Source organism: Crotalus tigris, unplaced genomic scaffold (genome assembly GCF_016545835.1).
Source record: "Crotalus tigris isolate CLP2741 ecotype Arizona unplaced genomic scaffold, ASM1654583v1 scf7180000017764.6130737, whole genome shotgun sequence".
NCBI lineage: Eukaryota > Metazoa > Chordata > Lepidosauria > Squamata > Viperidae > Crotalus > Crotalus tigris.
This window is the reverse complement of record NW_024096618.1, coordinates 2,806,431-2,821,800: the sequence shown is the minus strand read 5'-3', so window position 1 is coordinate 2,821,800 and position 15,370 is coordinate 2,806,431. Positions and strand designations below refer to the sequence as shown.

Below are 15,370 nucleotides of genomic sequence, written 5' to 3'. Positions count from 1 at the left end.
AGATGAAGCAAGTTGGATCCTATTGACAAGGCTTCTGGGGGGACAGAAGTAAGCATGAATCTGACAGAACTGATTAGTAACTTGTACCAGCATTACGTACTTGATCAAAAGTTGAGAGGGGGATTCCATACAAATGGATTCAGCAGTTTCAACCTTGGGATCTGGCATTCATATGACTCTTCCACACAAATCTTGCAATTTATGTGAGGGACTGAAGATGGAGGAATAAACAAATTAGTACCAAATTAATAGAGCTGGTTTTATTATATGGTAATGGCTTAAAACAGTTTCTGTGGGGGTACCTTATCATTATTTTTTATAAAACATCTCCACATTGTAGTTCCATATTGTACCGCCCCCAACAAGTGAAGTTTCCCATGATCCTAACTCTTGCTAGGGCTGTGAAGCATTCTATGTTGCAGGATATAGCGGTACTACCTCACTGTGACTATGTGAGATTAACAATCCCACAAAGCTTTTTTTTCAAACCATCTTTTTGTAATAAACACAGTGGCTGGATTAGCTCTTATTTTCCTACTATTTTCCTCAAAGGCCCAGAGAAATCTTATAATAGTGTTCTTCCTTAATAAAATTGACCTTGCACTTTATAAGAAAGGCAGACTACAATTCCTCCAAGTGCCTGGACCTCTCATTTTCTGGAGTCAGGCTTTTATTGTTTCTTGTGATACAGCAGCTCAGATCACAGCCTGTCTCCTAAATCTTTCACAAGCAACAGATTACTGTCTGACTTTATTAAAATTTTAGAAAGAGCTGCTCTCACTATAAATGATAGCCAAATCCATTACTCTCCCCTGCTCACATCCTCTTTTATCATAGAATCACTCCCTGCCTTTCTTGGCTGGTGATTGAACTAGCAAAGCAGCTCTTCTATGCTCAGAATGGGCCCACAGCAATCAGCTGGAAGACTCAGAATGTGATTCAGATCCTCTTCCTTCCCAGGTCATTTTGCTCCTCCTTTTGCTTTCTCTGCTGTGCATGAGAAGGTTGTGTTTAATCCACAGTGCTGAACCAATGATCAGGAAATAATGCCGCAATCAAGGAACTACTAACAAGCTAATAGTAAACAGTAGCCTAATCAAGGAGCCACCAACTCCCACTAACACTGGCAGGGCAAGCCATTAGTGCAGGGGTAGGCAACCTTGGCTCTTTTATGACTCGTGGACTTCAACTCCCAGAATTCCTGACCCAGTCATGCTGAGGGGAAAGGGAGAGATTTCCAAGCTCAGCCATGCTGGCTCAGGAATTCTGGGAGTTGAAGCCCACGAGTCATAAAAGAGCCAAGGTTGCCTACCCCTGCCCTAGTGTATAAAATGAGAGCAAACCCCACTTCATTCTACTACTGATGATGTTACCTATTTTGGTAATGCAATGTCTGCAAGAAAACAACCAAGCTCAGAAAGCATCAAAGACCTCCACAATTTTGTGTTTTCTTCAGTGCAGCAAGAAGGACTTGATTGTGCTTCTTTAGGAACAGAAAACAATCCTGCCCTAGGATAGAATAGATGCAACAGTGGGATTTGAAATCAATGTCCTAATCTATTTTGCCATTTTTTTCTCTTTAGATAAGAATAACACCAATGTTTCAATTGTGTTTAATGTGTCCCATCCCTGGCTCAGCTGTGTGGAACAGGAAGAAATGCTTACCCTGGGTTTCACCATTGGCTCCTTTCTCTTGAGTGCAGCTACTTTGCCTCTTGGCATCTTGATGGACCGATTTGGACCCAGGCCACTCCGCCTAGTTGGCAGGTAAGAGGAAAAAGGTCTCTGGGCTGAGGCAAATAGCATGGTGGCCTGTTGAACAAAATACTTAGGAAGACAAAAAAAAAAATGCCTGGAGGTTACTAGGTCACAAAATCTCATTTCAGTGGAAATGAATAAATATTAGAAAGTGAACTTGCAGATTAGAAACCACACTGGATGGAGAGAGAGAACTGACAACAGATTGCAGCTTTTAAGGTGGAGAATATAATTGTGAAATAATTGGGGAACAGTTTTCAATAATTTTCTCTGTCTTTTTGAGGCAGAATTTCCATACCGGGAGCTTTCCAGCTGTGTTGCACTGCAACTCACAATATGAGTTGCCTCTAGAGTTCTGGCAGTTGTCATCTATACATCAAAAGGGCACAGGTTGAGGAAAGCTGCTTTGACGACATAACTTAGCCCAGCAATGATTTGATATACCTATTACTTTCTTTGTAGTGCCAGCTTTGCTTTCTCCTGTGCTCTCATGGCTCTGGCTGCCTACAACCCATTAGGTGAGAAGAATTTTTGTGTTAATTGAATTAGTAACTTTTAATTACTTGCAAATGTGAATTTCTTTCTTTCTTTCTTTCTTTCTTTCTTTCTTTCTTTCTTTCTTTCTTTCTTTCATTCTTTCTTTCTTTCTTTTTCCCTCCCTCCCTCCCTCCCCTAATGTTCTTCTGGTTCTGTCATACAACTCAACCCACCCATTTTGGTTTCCTGCCTCTCTGGCCCCACATGTGCAATACGAGAAGTCCAATTCATAGAGAAATGGCCCTTGGAGGGTTATGGCTACATCCTCCTTAATGGCTCTAGATCAGTGGTTCTCAACGTTTTTAATGCCGCAACCCCCCACCCGGTCGTAAGTCGAGGACTACCCAACCGGTCGTAAGTCAAGGACTTTCCCTGCCCAGGAGCGCCGCGCATGCGTGGTGCCGCCCCCTGCGCCGGCCGAGGCGTAGCTGGCAAGCGGCAGAGACTGAGCAGGCCGACCACCGGCTGGGCCACCAGCTGGCCCAGCCCAAGGGAGGTAAGGCACCCGCTGGGCCCCACGCGCGCCAGCAACCCTCCCTGCACCCGCCGGCCTCCCACCTCCCACCTCGGCCCTCTTTTACTTACATTTTTAGTAGTTGCTCAGCAGGGAGGGGTGGAAACTTCCAGACAGCTCGCCTTCGCTGCAGACAACTTGCAGCACCGTTTGCAGAATGGGACTTTTGGCAGGCTCAGCAGGGCAGAGACAGCCTGGACATTCCTATTGGCTTTTGAAAGCCAATAGAATTAGACTCTATTCAAGAGAGTCTATTCTATTGGCTTTCAAAAGCCAATAGAATAAAAGGGAGTAGCACAGTTAAGGAAAAGGGGAAAAAAATGGCGGACTGTGTTGTTTGGCAACCTCCGTGAAATGGTCGTTCGACCCCAAATGGGGTCGTGACCCACAGGTTGAGAACCATGCTCTAGATATATTAAAAAGACAGGTTCTCCCATTGGCAATCTTAAATTCCTTCAACCATCTCCAGCCTGATCTCTTCAAATGTGCTAGATTATACAGCTTGTGTCTTCCCCAACTGGGTATTTGTAGAAAAGATGGATCTATTCCTTTAAAAAAACCCTATATCATATTCTCAAGTCTTTTTGCTATTCCACTCAGTCTTCCGTTGTATTTCTATTTCCCACAAATCTCCTCCATTCCTTGTGAACACCATCCATCTTCTCACCCCATATTTCTGTTCTCCTTCCCAGTTCTTTCTCCATTGATTTTTCTTGGCCTTTCCCTAAATGGTTTTGGTGGGATCTGCCTGACGTTCACCTCCTTAACTGTAAGTACAGAAATAATCTTTCATTGTCTAACTAGAATTCATCCAGCAAGATTAGAACAGTCTGTTCCAAGGTCAGGGTGGGATCATTCTGGCCTTAAGTTATTTTGCCCCTGAATTTTAAGATACAGAGGTTTATTAGCTTAGGGTTCAGAGCCTGACTCCTAATTTGTTTGTTCTTTTCACTCAGATTCTCTATATTGCTCAACCTGAGAACTTTCAGGCACAATCTGTAATTTATTAGCTTTTGCCAAAATTTTCTACTAAATTTCTACTAAGCTGAGACCATAGCTTTGGCTCTGGGCATGTTTTGATTGGGTGTGTCTGTTTCACTTCATTTTGGACACATTGATTATATACTTACTCTTAATTGAGCCTAGATGTACTCTTGTACTCTTGGCTGAATTGAAAGACACACCAGGAATCTCATGCCTTTTAGAATATAAGGATTACAGAAAGCACTTACAAAAAAAGAGAGATTCCTCAGATCATTAAGCTTACAGCAGATCTATAAATTAGATCCAGTTCTTTTGTAGTGCAGTCACAGATTAGAAGCTGGTTCTTCCTGAATTCTCACTGTCTTACATTAAAAGTGAAAAGTCATTGCCTCTTTTTTGTGCCTTGTAGAGCTCTTTCTGACAGTGATTGCAGGAATAGGATAGTAAAGAACTATTTGATGGCTGGGAAATGGGGCCAGGGCCATGATGGGTGGGTGATGATTTATTATAGCAGCTCCACTTCATAAATTTAATATATAATTTAAAACATAACAATATAAAGAGTCATAATAAAATGCAAACATACACAAACACACGGGGCGTGTGATGGGGTTCTCCATTAACACATTAACTCTGGGCCTAGGAATAGAGGTAGATCTTAAACAGATTTCCCCCCAAAATTGGAGAGTGGGAAGCTTGCGTGTCTTAGGGGTATAGCTTTCCAGAGGACAGGAGCTATGATCCAGAAGGTGTGCTTCCTCAGTCCCATAAGACAAGAGCGTTTAATTGAGGGGATCTGAACTGCCTCCCACTCTGCTTGAACATATCAGGTAGGCAGAATGATTGAAGTCCGCCGATGTGGCAGTTCAAACAGGGCAGCTACTTTGTGGACTTGGGCTGGGATATTCTTGTCTTGAGTGGGTTGTGAGAGAAGTTGGCTTATTTTTGTTTTTAAAACCTCGTTAAGCTTATTTGAGGTTTACCATGCACATCTGTATGGTCCTCTTATCAAAACAAATGGGAATCCAAAGTTTAGTATTGTAGCCAGAGGAGACATAAGCAAGTTCAAGGTTGCAAAGAAGGTCCATTGCTGTTCTAGTAAAACTTCACCTCCTTGTTGAGGGGGTGTATTCTAAAAAGAACAGATTTGGCCCTTTGTAACACCACTATGACGCGACAGTGGCTTTAAGTGCCTGTCTGCAGAAAGGAGGAGAGACTGTGTGAAGGTCTCTACGGTTGCCACAGCTCTGCTGGGAATTGCTGTACCTGTAATTTGATCCACTGCCTGATTGCTTGCTTGCTTGACTTTATTATCCATGGAAGCAGCTCTAGGCAGCATTACCAATATAAGAAACAATTTAAAACAGGTTTAACATGCATAGCAGAAAAGAACATCAACTAATCATATTGGGGAAACAGCAGTGTAAAACAACATACCCCCAAGTGAGGTCATTAACTGCTCTGTCCCAAAATATATTGAAGAAAACTATCAAGGCCTTCTAACAGGCCACGTTGAGCTGGGTGGAGCAGATGGAGCTCCAGAGGGCAGGAACAGCCTCAGAGAAAGCACATCTCTGAGCACCAGCATGGTGTCATTTCTTCACTGGTGGGCTCTGGAGCATGTCAATCATGTTAGAGCTTTATATTACGTGATTTTGTATTCATGGCCGGCAGGGCTGATTAAATAGCCACTGTAGTTTATAAAACAATGAATGTCTGTGTGCTTCAAATCTAATTGCTTGGACCAAAGCAGTTCCAAGAAGCATGGATCCATAATTTTTGTAATGCATTGTGTGCTGTCTGGCACCTAGAAGATGCTAGAGAGCTCTGATTAGTCATGATTAGGATACTCAGACTTTCCATGTAAAAGCCAGGATGCGTTGTGCTTCAGGATCACAGGAAGGATGTATGTATTTCTAAATTCTACATCCTTTTTAGTTGTGGGGGGGGGGGGAAGGAGAGAAAAACGCTATGTGCCAAAGATAAATCTCTGTCTCAGCACAATTTTGAAAAGCATACTGCTGTTTTTCCTCATTGGCATTTTTTAAAAAGAGGGGGGAAAAACTTCAGATCTGTTTTTGCACGGTGTACATTCAGGATAATTTTTTTACAGTGATTTTATGCATGCCTATCAGAATTGAAATTGTACTGTGAAATCTATTGAGACCGTTCCTGTTGCTGGTAAACACCTTCATTAACAGAAGAGAGAATTATGAGAGGGGTTTGTTAACTCACCCTTGGTGCCCCTGGAAGTCTGTCTAGCAGTCCATTCAGATGTTCCTTAGACAGTGGCACTGGGTCAGTAAGGGTAAGATGATATCAGAGGGGAAAAAAAGATTTTCTTCTACTGCTGTGAGTTTGATGGTGCATTCTTTGGGATTCCTTCAAATCAATTTGTATAACTTCTGTGTAATACCCGAGAGCATCTTTTGGCATCAGTGCTTCAGGTTTGAGTGGTTTTTGTTTTCACAATGGTAATTAAAGCTTTGCAGTTTGGGCTCAGAGGGATTGCTCATGTGGCACCCGTTTGTGTGTCCCTGCCTGCATGTCTTTAAAACAGCCTCCTAAACCTCGGTAAAATGGACTTTCTTTAAAGCATTACAGAAGATAGTACACGAGTGCTTCACATTCATCAAATAACATTTTAAAGCAGGAATCTAAAAAAACCCACCTAGCAGTAGTGGCAATACTACACACAAAACTCTGTTTCTCTGGCCAACAAATATGATGTAAATATTGGATGATATGGAGGATGATAATATACCTTGATAGGAACTGGTGAAGATTATTTTTATCTGCCTGAAAAAATCATGGGGACCAGTTGCTTGATTCCAGAATGTATAATTCATCAAGTAATTTATGGATGCAGATATGAGCATCTCTTTACAAAAGCATAACAATCTGTGAGAATCTGTGCCCTGAGTTAATGATTTTATAGCTGCACCATAAAGTTGCATCCCTGACCATACGAGTAGCCTGTGGTATGATCTCTGATCTGATAGTGACCTGTCTCTTAAAAAATATGCATTTTGAAGGGACTGTGCAAGACACATAATCTCGTACATGGTTTTCAGGGAGACATTGTTTTTACAGCAGGCCTTGAACCATTCTCTGGAAAGATGCTGAGTTTTCTCCACAGGCTTGTTTCTTTAGCTATCGTTATGCTGTTGACCTATTTGCCCATCTATTATTGTTGTCCTAATGGCTGCTCAAAGTATTAAGCTCATAGAATTTCCCTGAAAATGTGCTTGTCTTTCTCTTTCTCTCAGTGTTCCTTATTACAGTAAAAAAGCCAAAAATAATTTTAATACTGATCATCACTGATTAAAAATTCTCTGCATTAAGCAATGAGCAGCAGACTCTGAATATTTTTTTTCCAAATGAAAGAAGTGCCAATAATGCCTTGTAAGTTTGAAACTGGATTCTTATTAAGCTGTTCTCTGAGCCAATCAAACTGCAAATAAATAGTAAAGATCACAGATAGGTTGCCCATGGGTGACAGGTTACGTATGGCTCTCAGCTCCGTTATTTTTGCTCCCAAATTGTACTGCCCAATTTCAGTGATACAACCATAGCTTTTTAATACTAGAGTTCTCTGACCATTTTGTCCATAGTAAGGAACAAAATTGATGTAATAAGCTTCCATGACATTTAAGGTATTTATTTCTCCCTTAACTTTTTTCTTCCACTACCCCCAAAAATAAACCCCAGACCCTTGGTGAGAAAAGTCACATTACCAGCCACGATATCTGTGGTTGTCAAAAGATGAAAAAAAAAATTAAACAACTCTAAGTTTTGGCTCTGCTTTAAAACTATTGCTCACCCCAACAATAGGCAATTTACAAACTATCCATGGCTTTTCTTGGCACAGGAGTTTGCTTTTGTAGCATAGAGAATAAATATAGCGTTGCTTTGGAGCCTGATTCTCAAGCATAACAATTAGGGAGTAGAATAAAATCTTTGTGCCCCTTTGAAAGGCTGAGTGTTTTTTCAGACAAATAAAAGAAACATTCTTGCACAAAGAAAACATATATTTGGAATATTAGTATAGTCTTATCTAATACTATTAAAACTCTTATTGTCACAACTTTTAATTTGGTGAAACAGTGCATTATAGGTAACAATTTTTAAACTGAGATACCTCAAATGGGTTAACTTACAGAATTTGTACAAAATCCAGAACCCATGACTTTCAAGGGAATGAAATTGCGAAGATTGTGGCGGCTTCAGGCTGTTGTTGTGCTGCTTTGGTCATGTGATATTCATTTGGAATATTGCATGACAGTTTCCCAGCCACTCTCACAATCCTTTGCTCCCTCCCCCACCCAGCAGCAGCCATTTCCCTGCCTGCTGGGAAAGGAAGGAAGACACCCCCATCCTATTCAGCCCATGCCAATCCTCCCATGTGTTCTTATGATCTGTGCCATCCCTTGAGTGGCTCGCACCACCCCTTTGAGTGTCTTCCCCACCACACACCTGGTATGCACTCTGATGACAAGGGAGGGAAGGAAGGGGAAGAGAGAGAGAAAAGAAAGGAATGATGCAAGGAATGAAGGGAGGAAGGCGGGAGGCAGGAAGAGAAAGAAAAATGGAAGGAAGGATAGTATGAACAAAAGAAGGGAGGAAGAAAGATAATGTCAGAATGACAGGGAGAGAGGGAAGGCAGCTAGGGAAGGGAGGGAGGGAGGGAGGGAGAGAAGGGAGGGAGGAAAGAAGTTAAGTAAGTTAGGGATTCCTAAATCTCTCTGCCAGCTTCTCACAAGGAAATTCAATGAGGAAGCCAGCAGGAAATCAGAAATTGCTCCTGCTTCCATTACTGTTTGCTAATTCAGTTTCTCTGATTAGGTAAGGAAATATCTCTGTAACAATGACCTAACGGGGCATGAGATGTCTAGTATTTCCTGACATGCTAGATTTCTCTCTTTCCATTCTGAGCATTATCCATTTATGTAATCCTCTATCAGCAGACAGAAGTGCTTATTTCCCCCCCTTTATTTGCTAGAGGTAAATCTAAAGCAAAACAAAATGTTATAGGATAAAAGCATCAAAAATCTGAACATTATTCCTTTGAATCACAGTTAATACCCACATTTTTATGTTAAACCTCTACCGGCTCTCATTAGCATTTCTCTGTGTTCATATAATTTAAGTAATTTACAGAGATAAGTGAATTTAAATATCTGTAGTTGTAAAATTTAGTAATTTTTAACCCTTGTGTAACAAATGGTAGAACTCAAACATACAATTTTAAATATCTTGCTCTCTCTGGGTGTAATGTGAGTGTCTAAATTTTCCTTGTTGGGCTGTGTGTATAAGTGGTATAAGCTGTATGGGCTGCGTAATATATGTCAGAGGTCCCCAACCTTTTGGGCACCAAGGATCGGTTCCATGGAGAGAAGTTTTTTCCACGGACCCGAGAGTGTGTGGTTTTGTGTGCTGCCTGCATCCCACAGATGGAGCTTTACTTGTTTATGTGGACTGGTTGCTGGCTTGCCGCAGCCCAGTACTGGTCCACGGACTGGGGATTGGGGACCCCTGGTGTATGTGACTCTGGTAGCTGGTAGGAGTCATGGGTCTCTTCTCCTGCTTGATATTCCTTGAATGTCATGTATTATGAGGCAATACTTTGAAATTTGGGTGACCCTAACACTGATGCCTTTAAGAGCCATACGAAAGAGACATTAGTGGTACTTTATCAGCTGGGGCTCAAAGATCTATATCTGCTGGAATTTCCTGTTCACCATTGATAAAGGCACAGGGTGGCTCTGGTCATTTCGGGCTTGCCCCAAAGGGCAAGGATTATGACCGTGGCAGGAAGTTCTCTCTCCCTGTTTGCTGGTCTAGGTGACCTGAGCAACAGCTCTTCCAAGCCCACGGCTTAAAAATTCTGACCCATTGCTATCTCCAAAACATTGCTATCTCAAAACATACAAGGATTATACCTGCTTCACGGGGAGATCAATGTGTTTTTTGGAATAGGCAGAAAAACACCCTCAGGGCACAGGTGGCGAGTACCAGCCAGTGAGCAGGCAGAATAAGGTGCCACACCTTCTCCCTTTGCCTTGGAGAGAGGCATATATTAGGGAACTGGAGAAGGAGCCATTCTCTACTTCAATGTTTACCCAAGTCCAATGTTAGGTTTGGCACTATGCCTTCCCTAGAGCTGTTCTACAGGGAAAGAAATAAGCTTAAAACGGATAGTACAGGTAGTCCTCGACTTACAACTGTTTGTTTGGTGACCATTCAAAGTTACAAGGGCACTGAGAAAAGTGACCTATGACCGTTTTTCATACTTACAACCATTGCAGCATCCCCATGATCACGAGATCAAAAGTTGGATGCCTGGCAACTGGTGCATATTTATGGCGATTGCAGCATCCCGGGATCATGTGATCAACTTTTGTGACCTTCTGACAAAGAGGGTTGATGGGGAAGCCAGATTCACCTAACAACTGTGTTATTAACTTAGCAACTGCAGCGATTCACTTAACAAATGTGGCAAAAAAGGTAAAATGGGGCAAAATTCACTTCGCTGTCTCATTTAGCAAGGGAAAATTTGGGCTTAGTTGTGGTGGTAAATTGAGGACTATATCATCCCTCCATAATCCAACAGCCTCTCAATCTGAGTGATGGAGATTGTTTAGGACAGGGGTAGGCAACCTTGGCTGGCTCAGGAATTCTGGGAGTTAGTCATAAAAGAGCCAAGGTTGCCTACCCCTGGTTTAGGACTTAATTTTGAAGACTCCTGGGATGCTTTAATGTTCATCCCTGAATTACCTGACCTGTGCTGGATTTCAGGGATTTGGATTTATTTTTTGTATTTCTACTGGGCAGAAGGATGGTGGTATCTGCTTTAAGGTCGGCTCTCTTGTCACGCTTAGACGCCTTCTTATTGAGACTATTCCTCTCTGCAGAGGTGGGAAACCTGTTAGAGTGGTCTGCCCCTGTTCCCAGGAGGTGGATGGATTTCACAAGGCTTTGGGGGGGGGGGGAGATTTCTCAGCTAATATGGTTGGTGTTGATGATTTGGCTGCATGTGGACTATAGAGATTGTTATTGCTCCTGAACATTTTCTCCCATGTCATACAGCCTGTTCAATCCCTTGATACACACGAGGACAAGTCAGGCGATGACTAATACCCAAGTGGAGGAAAAACACATCCTGAATCTGATCAAACACAAGAGCTCATTATCAAACATGCTTTGTGGTGATGATGGAAGCAAAAAGCAGTTTCTCTTCCATCATTGCATCTCTTCCCAGTGTCATCCAGCACAGTTTTTCTGAATGGCTGAGGGTTTGTTTGGGATCCAGCTGAATACAGATCATAATCCTTGATGGCTAGCTGTGTCATGTTAACTATTGATCACAATCATCATTTAGACTCTTCAGCTTCAGACCAATTTGTAGACGTGTTCAGAGCTCAGTTTTCATCAGATTTCTTTGGATATTTTATTTTTAGGGCCTGTTAACACTGTTTGAGTGTTTGAGCAAGTCAGCCAGTCCCACATCTGTTTGCCTGTTATCCCTTATGGCTTATTGTATTCAGCAAGAATGACATGCTTAACTTGATCTGGAAGTTATAAATCCTGCTTACATAAATGATCGTAACCTCATTAAAAAAAGGTGTAATGAGCCCATTCCTGGGAATAATATCAGTGATTCTAGATTAGATCTAAATAATTTTAAGGCCAATGGCCAGCATTCCCTTCCTGGACAAAGATGACTGCTGATCAGTTGCAGGTGCTGATGGATTTACTAGATCCACTTCAATCAGGTTTAGGGGTTTTGACAGGGAAACTGCCTTGACAATCTTTGCCTAGAGAAGATGGGGGAGTGAAACTTTATTGATTCCCCAGCTTCTTTCAGCAGCTGTCTATCAACCATGGAATCTTTCTGGAGACATTAAACAGCTTAACTATAGGCAGAACAGCCTTAATGTGGTTCTACTCATTTCTGGACGGCTGTCTGCAAAAGGTGATAATGGAGGACTTCTGACTGACCATTGTGAGGCTTCACAGGTTCCATTGTATTCTCTATGTTGGTCAATATGTACATGGAATGAGGGACTTCGTTTGAAAATGGACTGGATGATGAAGAGCAACAAACTGAAGCTCAATTCAGAAAAGACAGTGTGCTGTTAGTGACATTTGTATCCAGAGTCTGTTCTGAATAGTTTTGCATGTGCCTTAAAGGATCAGGTTTATAGCAAAGGGGTATGTAGCCTTTGTGGCACATAGTTCCTTTATCAGTTTAGGCCAGGGGTCTTCAAACTTGGACCTTTTATGACTTGTGGACTTCAACTCCCAGAATTCCTCACCCAGGCAAGCTGGCTGAGGAATTCTGGCAGTTGAAGACCACAAGTCATAAAAGGGCCAAGTTTGAAGACCCCTGGTTTAGGCTGATATGCTAGCTACAGCCCTAACTGGATATACATACAGTAGCTTCAAAACAATAATCCATGTCCTAAATATTTGTTGTTGGATTATTGTAATCAGATGTATGTACGTGAGGCTACCCTTGAAGATGGCTCAGCAGCTTCAGTTAGCACAGAACTCTGGTAGCAAGAGCATTGAAAGGAACTGGGCAATATGAACACATCATGCCAGTTCTTTATGGTCATGCAATTTATTTCCACTTCAAAGTGCTGGTTTTAGCCCTTTATAAGTTCGGGACTGTAGTATCTAAAGAAATCCCTCTTCCAATAGATGTTGATCTGACAAGGTCATCTTCAAGGGACTTTGGAAAGGTCTCCCAAGTGAGTGATTATTGACTCGGTGCTAAGCAAATTTATTTTTGTTTTCTCCAGTCTTTTAATTATAATGTTGCTGTGATTTTTAGATCTTCTATTGCTACCTTTCTTACGGTATTATTTTTGTTATAGAGTCTGTATATTACCTATAATGTTTTAATGTGCAATATACTTTAAACAATATATTATTGTTTTAATTGCTGGTTTTTAGGCTTTGAGTTTTTCAAGGAAGTAGTATATAATTTTAAAATAAACACTGTGTTAGTTAGCTAATGCTACTATCCTAGGCCACTTACTTCATTGGATCTTGGCTTCTGAATACACATGTGAAGCTGTGCACTGTAATTTGTTAGGCAGTGATAATACCTTTGGTTTGAATATGTATCTTTGATGCAAAATTAGAATTTAGAGAAAGAAATGGGGATGATTTAGATGAGAGTATGGAAAATAATAAAGGATCCAGCTTTTTGGTACTGAAGCTGATACCCAGTATGGTCTACAAGACTTCAAAATAAAAGAGTAATTTGAAAGGACCAGACTAGGGAGTATATTTCTGTTTATTGTTGCTTCTTTTTATATCTCTTCAGCTGCCCAACATGTTTGGAAACTTGCGTTCTACTTTCATGGCCCTCTTGATTGGCTCTTATGCTTCTTCTGCTGTTACATTTCCTGGGGTTAAGGTACGTAATAGAACCGGATGATGCAGCAAGGAAAGTTCTAATCCCAAATTCCTGATCTGGAAAGTCAAAGGCAGCTGTGGGTTGTACTCTACATTCTTCTCTCTTGGCTGATGATACAGAAAGCTTTTCGTCATTAGGCTGAGAGAGACACATGAGGAATCCAGATGTGTGGTCTACCAGCAAAGGATATTCTACCTCTGGGAAGAGGAAAGGAGAGTAGAAGCAGGCCTGATTGACATATCATCTGTTATTCCAAAGCTGCTTTTCAAAAAGCAACTGGACTTTCTTGGGGGTTGAAAACATTTTGTTTCTCATCCAAGAACTTTCCTGAGTTCTGAGGATGATAAGTGAAATGTTTTCAAAGAAAAAAACCAAGAAAGTCAAGTTCTCTTTGGAAAAACATCTTTGGGGCAGCCATAATCTGGATGATTGAGAATTTCCATAGACGACATCTGTCATTGCTTTCCAAGCTTAAGTGAAGAGATGGATGCATGTTTTCAACTGTGTGCACGGAATCCACAGGAATAGTATAGATATTGTGTAGATATTAGAGAATTCATCAGCCTCTTCTATGACTACTTATTGGAATGTCCAAAGCCATCCCATTCTTTCTCTGTGGCTTTTCTACTATTCCAGATGTTTATTTTGCCTCTTGTCCTATTGCTATTAGCTGATCTATGATGCAGGAGTTTCGTTCATCGTTATCATGCTTGTCTGGTCAGGCCTGGCTTGCCTCATCTTCCTCAACTGCATGATCAACTGGCCTAAGGAGTCCTTCCCAGCTCCAGAAGAGGCCAACTATACGTAAGTAGGAATTGCATGGCAATGTAGCTCTAGCCAATCAATGTTATACATGTTTTCTACAGGTAAACCATCTGGTAAACAGAGTGCAAGAGTGAGGATTCTCAAGAATTTATATTGTGGCTATTCTCTCTCCTTATTGCGGACACTGCACCTATCTTTCCCCATCAGATGTGTTGTATTTATTATCCTTAATTTCTACCTATTTGCCATGTTCATTAGAAATTTTGGGAGTTCAGGAGCACATCAGCTCCTGGATAGTTACAGCACATTACGCTAAATGGAAGATGGGCTGATTTGCAATTTCTTGCCTATCAGGGTCAGCATTCTCTGCTTTAGTATCTTAAGTAGTATTAAAGAGAGATGTATCCGGTTCCGTGGAGCTTCCTTCACAGACTCTGTTTCCTTCTGAATTGCTTTGTCTGTCTTCTGATGGCATGCTTTTGCTGCCATGTGTTGGCTTGATTTGGGGAAGTATTGTTCTTCTCCCTTTGGCTAAAATGTACATCTTTGTTAAGTGTGTATTGCAGAAAACTGGCTTGCTACTGGTTACTTACTATATTCTGATTGGTTGGTGATGCACAGAAAGCTTAGCCTGCAGTGGAACTTCAGGCTTTCAGAATGATACATACTTCTACAATATTCCCCTGGGTCAGAGACTCAGAGGGGATGAAAAAGATGGTATACCCAAATATCTGGCACTCTTCCTGAAACAGGCATAGTACACCCCATTCAAATCTTGGCAGGTTCTTAAAGGTGCCAGATGTTGATGCCAGCCTTGGCTCAGCTTTTCCTTTCAGCCCCAAGGCATTTCCCTCTAGAGTTTGAAGAGTGGCTTGTTTTCCCTTGGAGTAGTCCACAAGTCTTGAGTCTCTCCCTAATGCACTCCTTGTATTTGGCTTGGGCCCCATCAGGCTCTTCTGGTACATGTTCTGTTGTTTTCAACCTTTTCACCGATTGTACCGCTTTTAGGATATGGCAATATTCGAGTACCACCTAACAAAGTGTCAAAAACTTAATGACCAAAAAAAAGGAAAAAAGTGATAAAGTACAGGTAGTCCTCGACTTACAAAAATTTGCTTAGTGACTATTCAAAGTTACAATGGCACTGAAGTGACTTATGACCATTTTTTCACATTTATGACCATTGCAGCATCCCCAGGATCATGCAATTTATATTTGGATGCTTGGCAACTGATTCATATTTATCATGGTCACAGTGTCCCAGGGTCATGTGATCCCCTTCTGCAATCTTTTGACAAGCAAAGTCAGTGGCAGAGCTGCTGGTGGCCAAGTGCTAAGGCGGGACTTCCTTCCCTTCCTCCCTTCCCTGCCTCCCTCTTTCT

At 41.6% G+C, this 15,370-nt stretch overlaps 1 protein-coding gene across 2 annotated transcripts in view; it reads left to right on the top strand.

Annotated features, from left to right (window-relative positions):
• SLC43A1 (solute carrier family 43 member 1) overlaps positions 1–15,370 on the top strand; it is a 44,507-nt gene that overhangs the window by 14,479 nt on the left and 14,658 nt on the right. For both annotated transcript variants that reach the window (XM_039341191.1, XM_039341192.1), the window contains exons 3-7: positions 1,584–1,767; positions 2,221–2,276; positions 3,502–3,578; positions 13,131–13,223; positions 13,894–14,027. In XM_039341191.1, the coding sequence (XP_039197125.1) occupies positions 1,584–1,767; positions 2,221–2,276; positions 3,502–3,578; positions 13,131–13,223; positions 13,894–14,027 (544 nt within the window). The remainder of the gene's footprint in view (positions 1–1,583; positions 1,768–2,220; positions 2,277–3,501; positions 3,579–13,130; positions 13,224–13,893; positions 14,028–15,370) is intronic.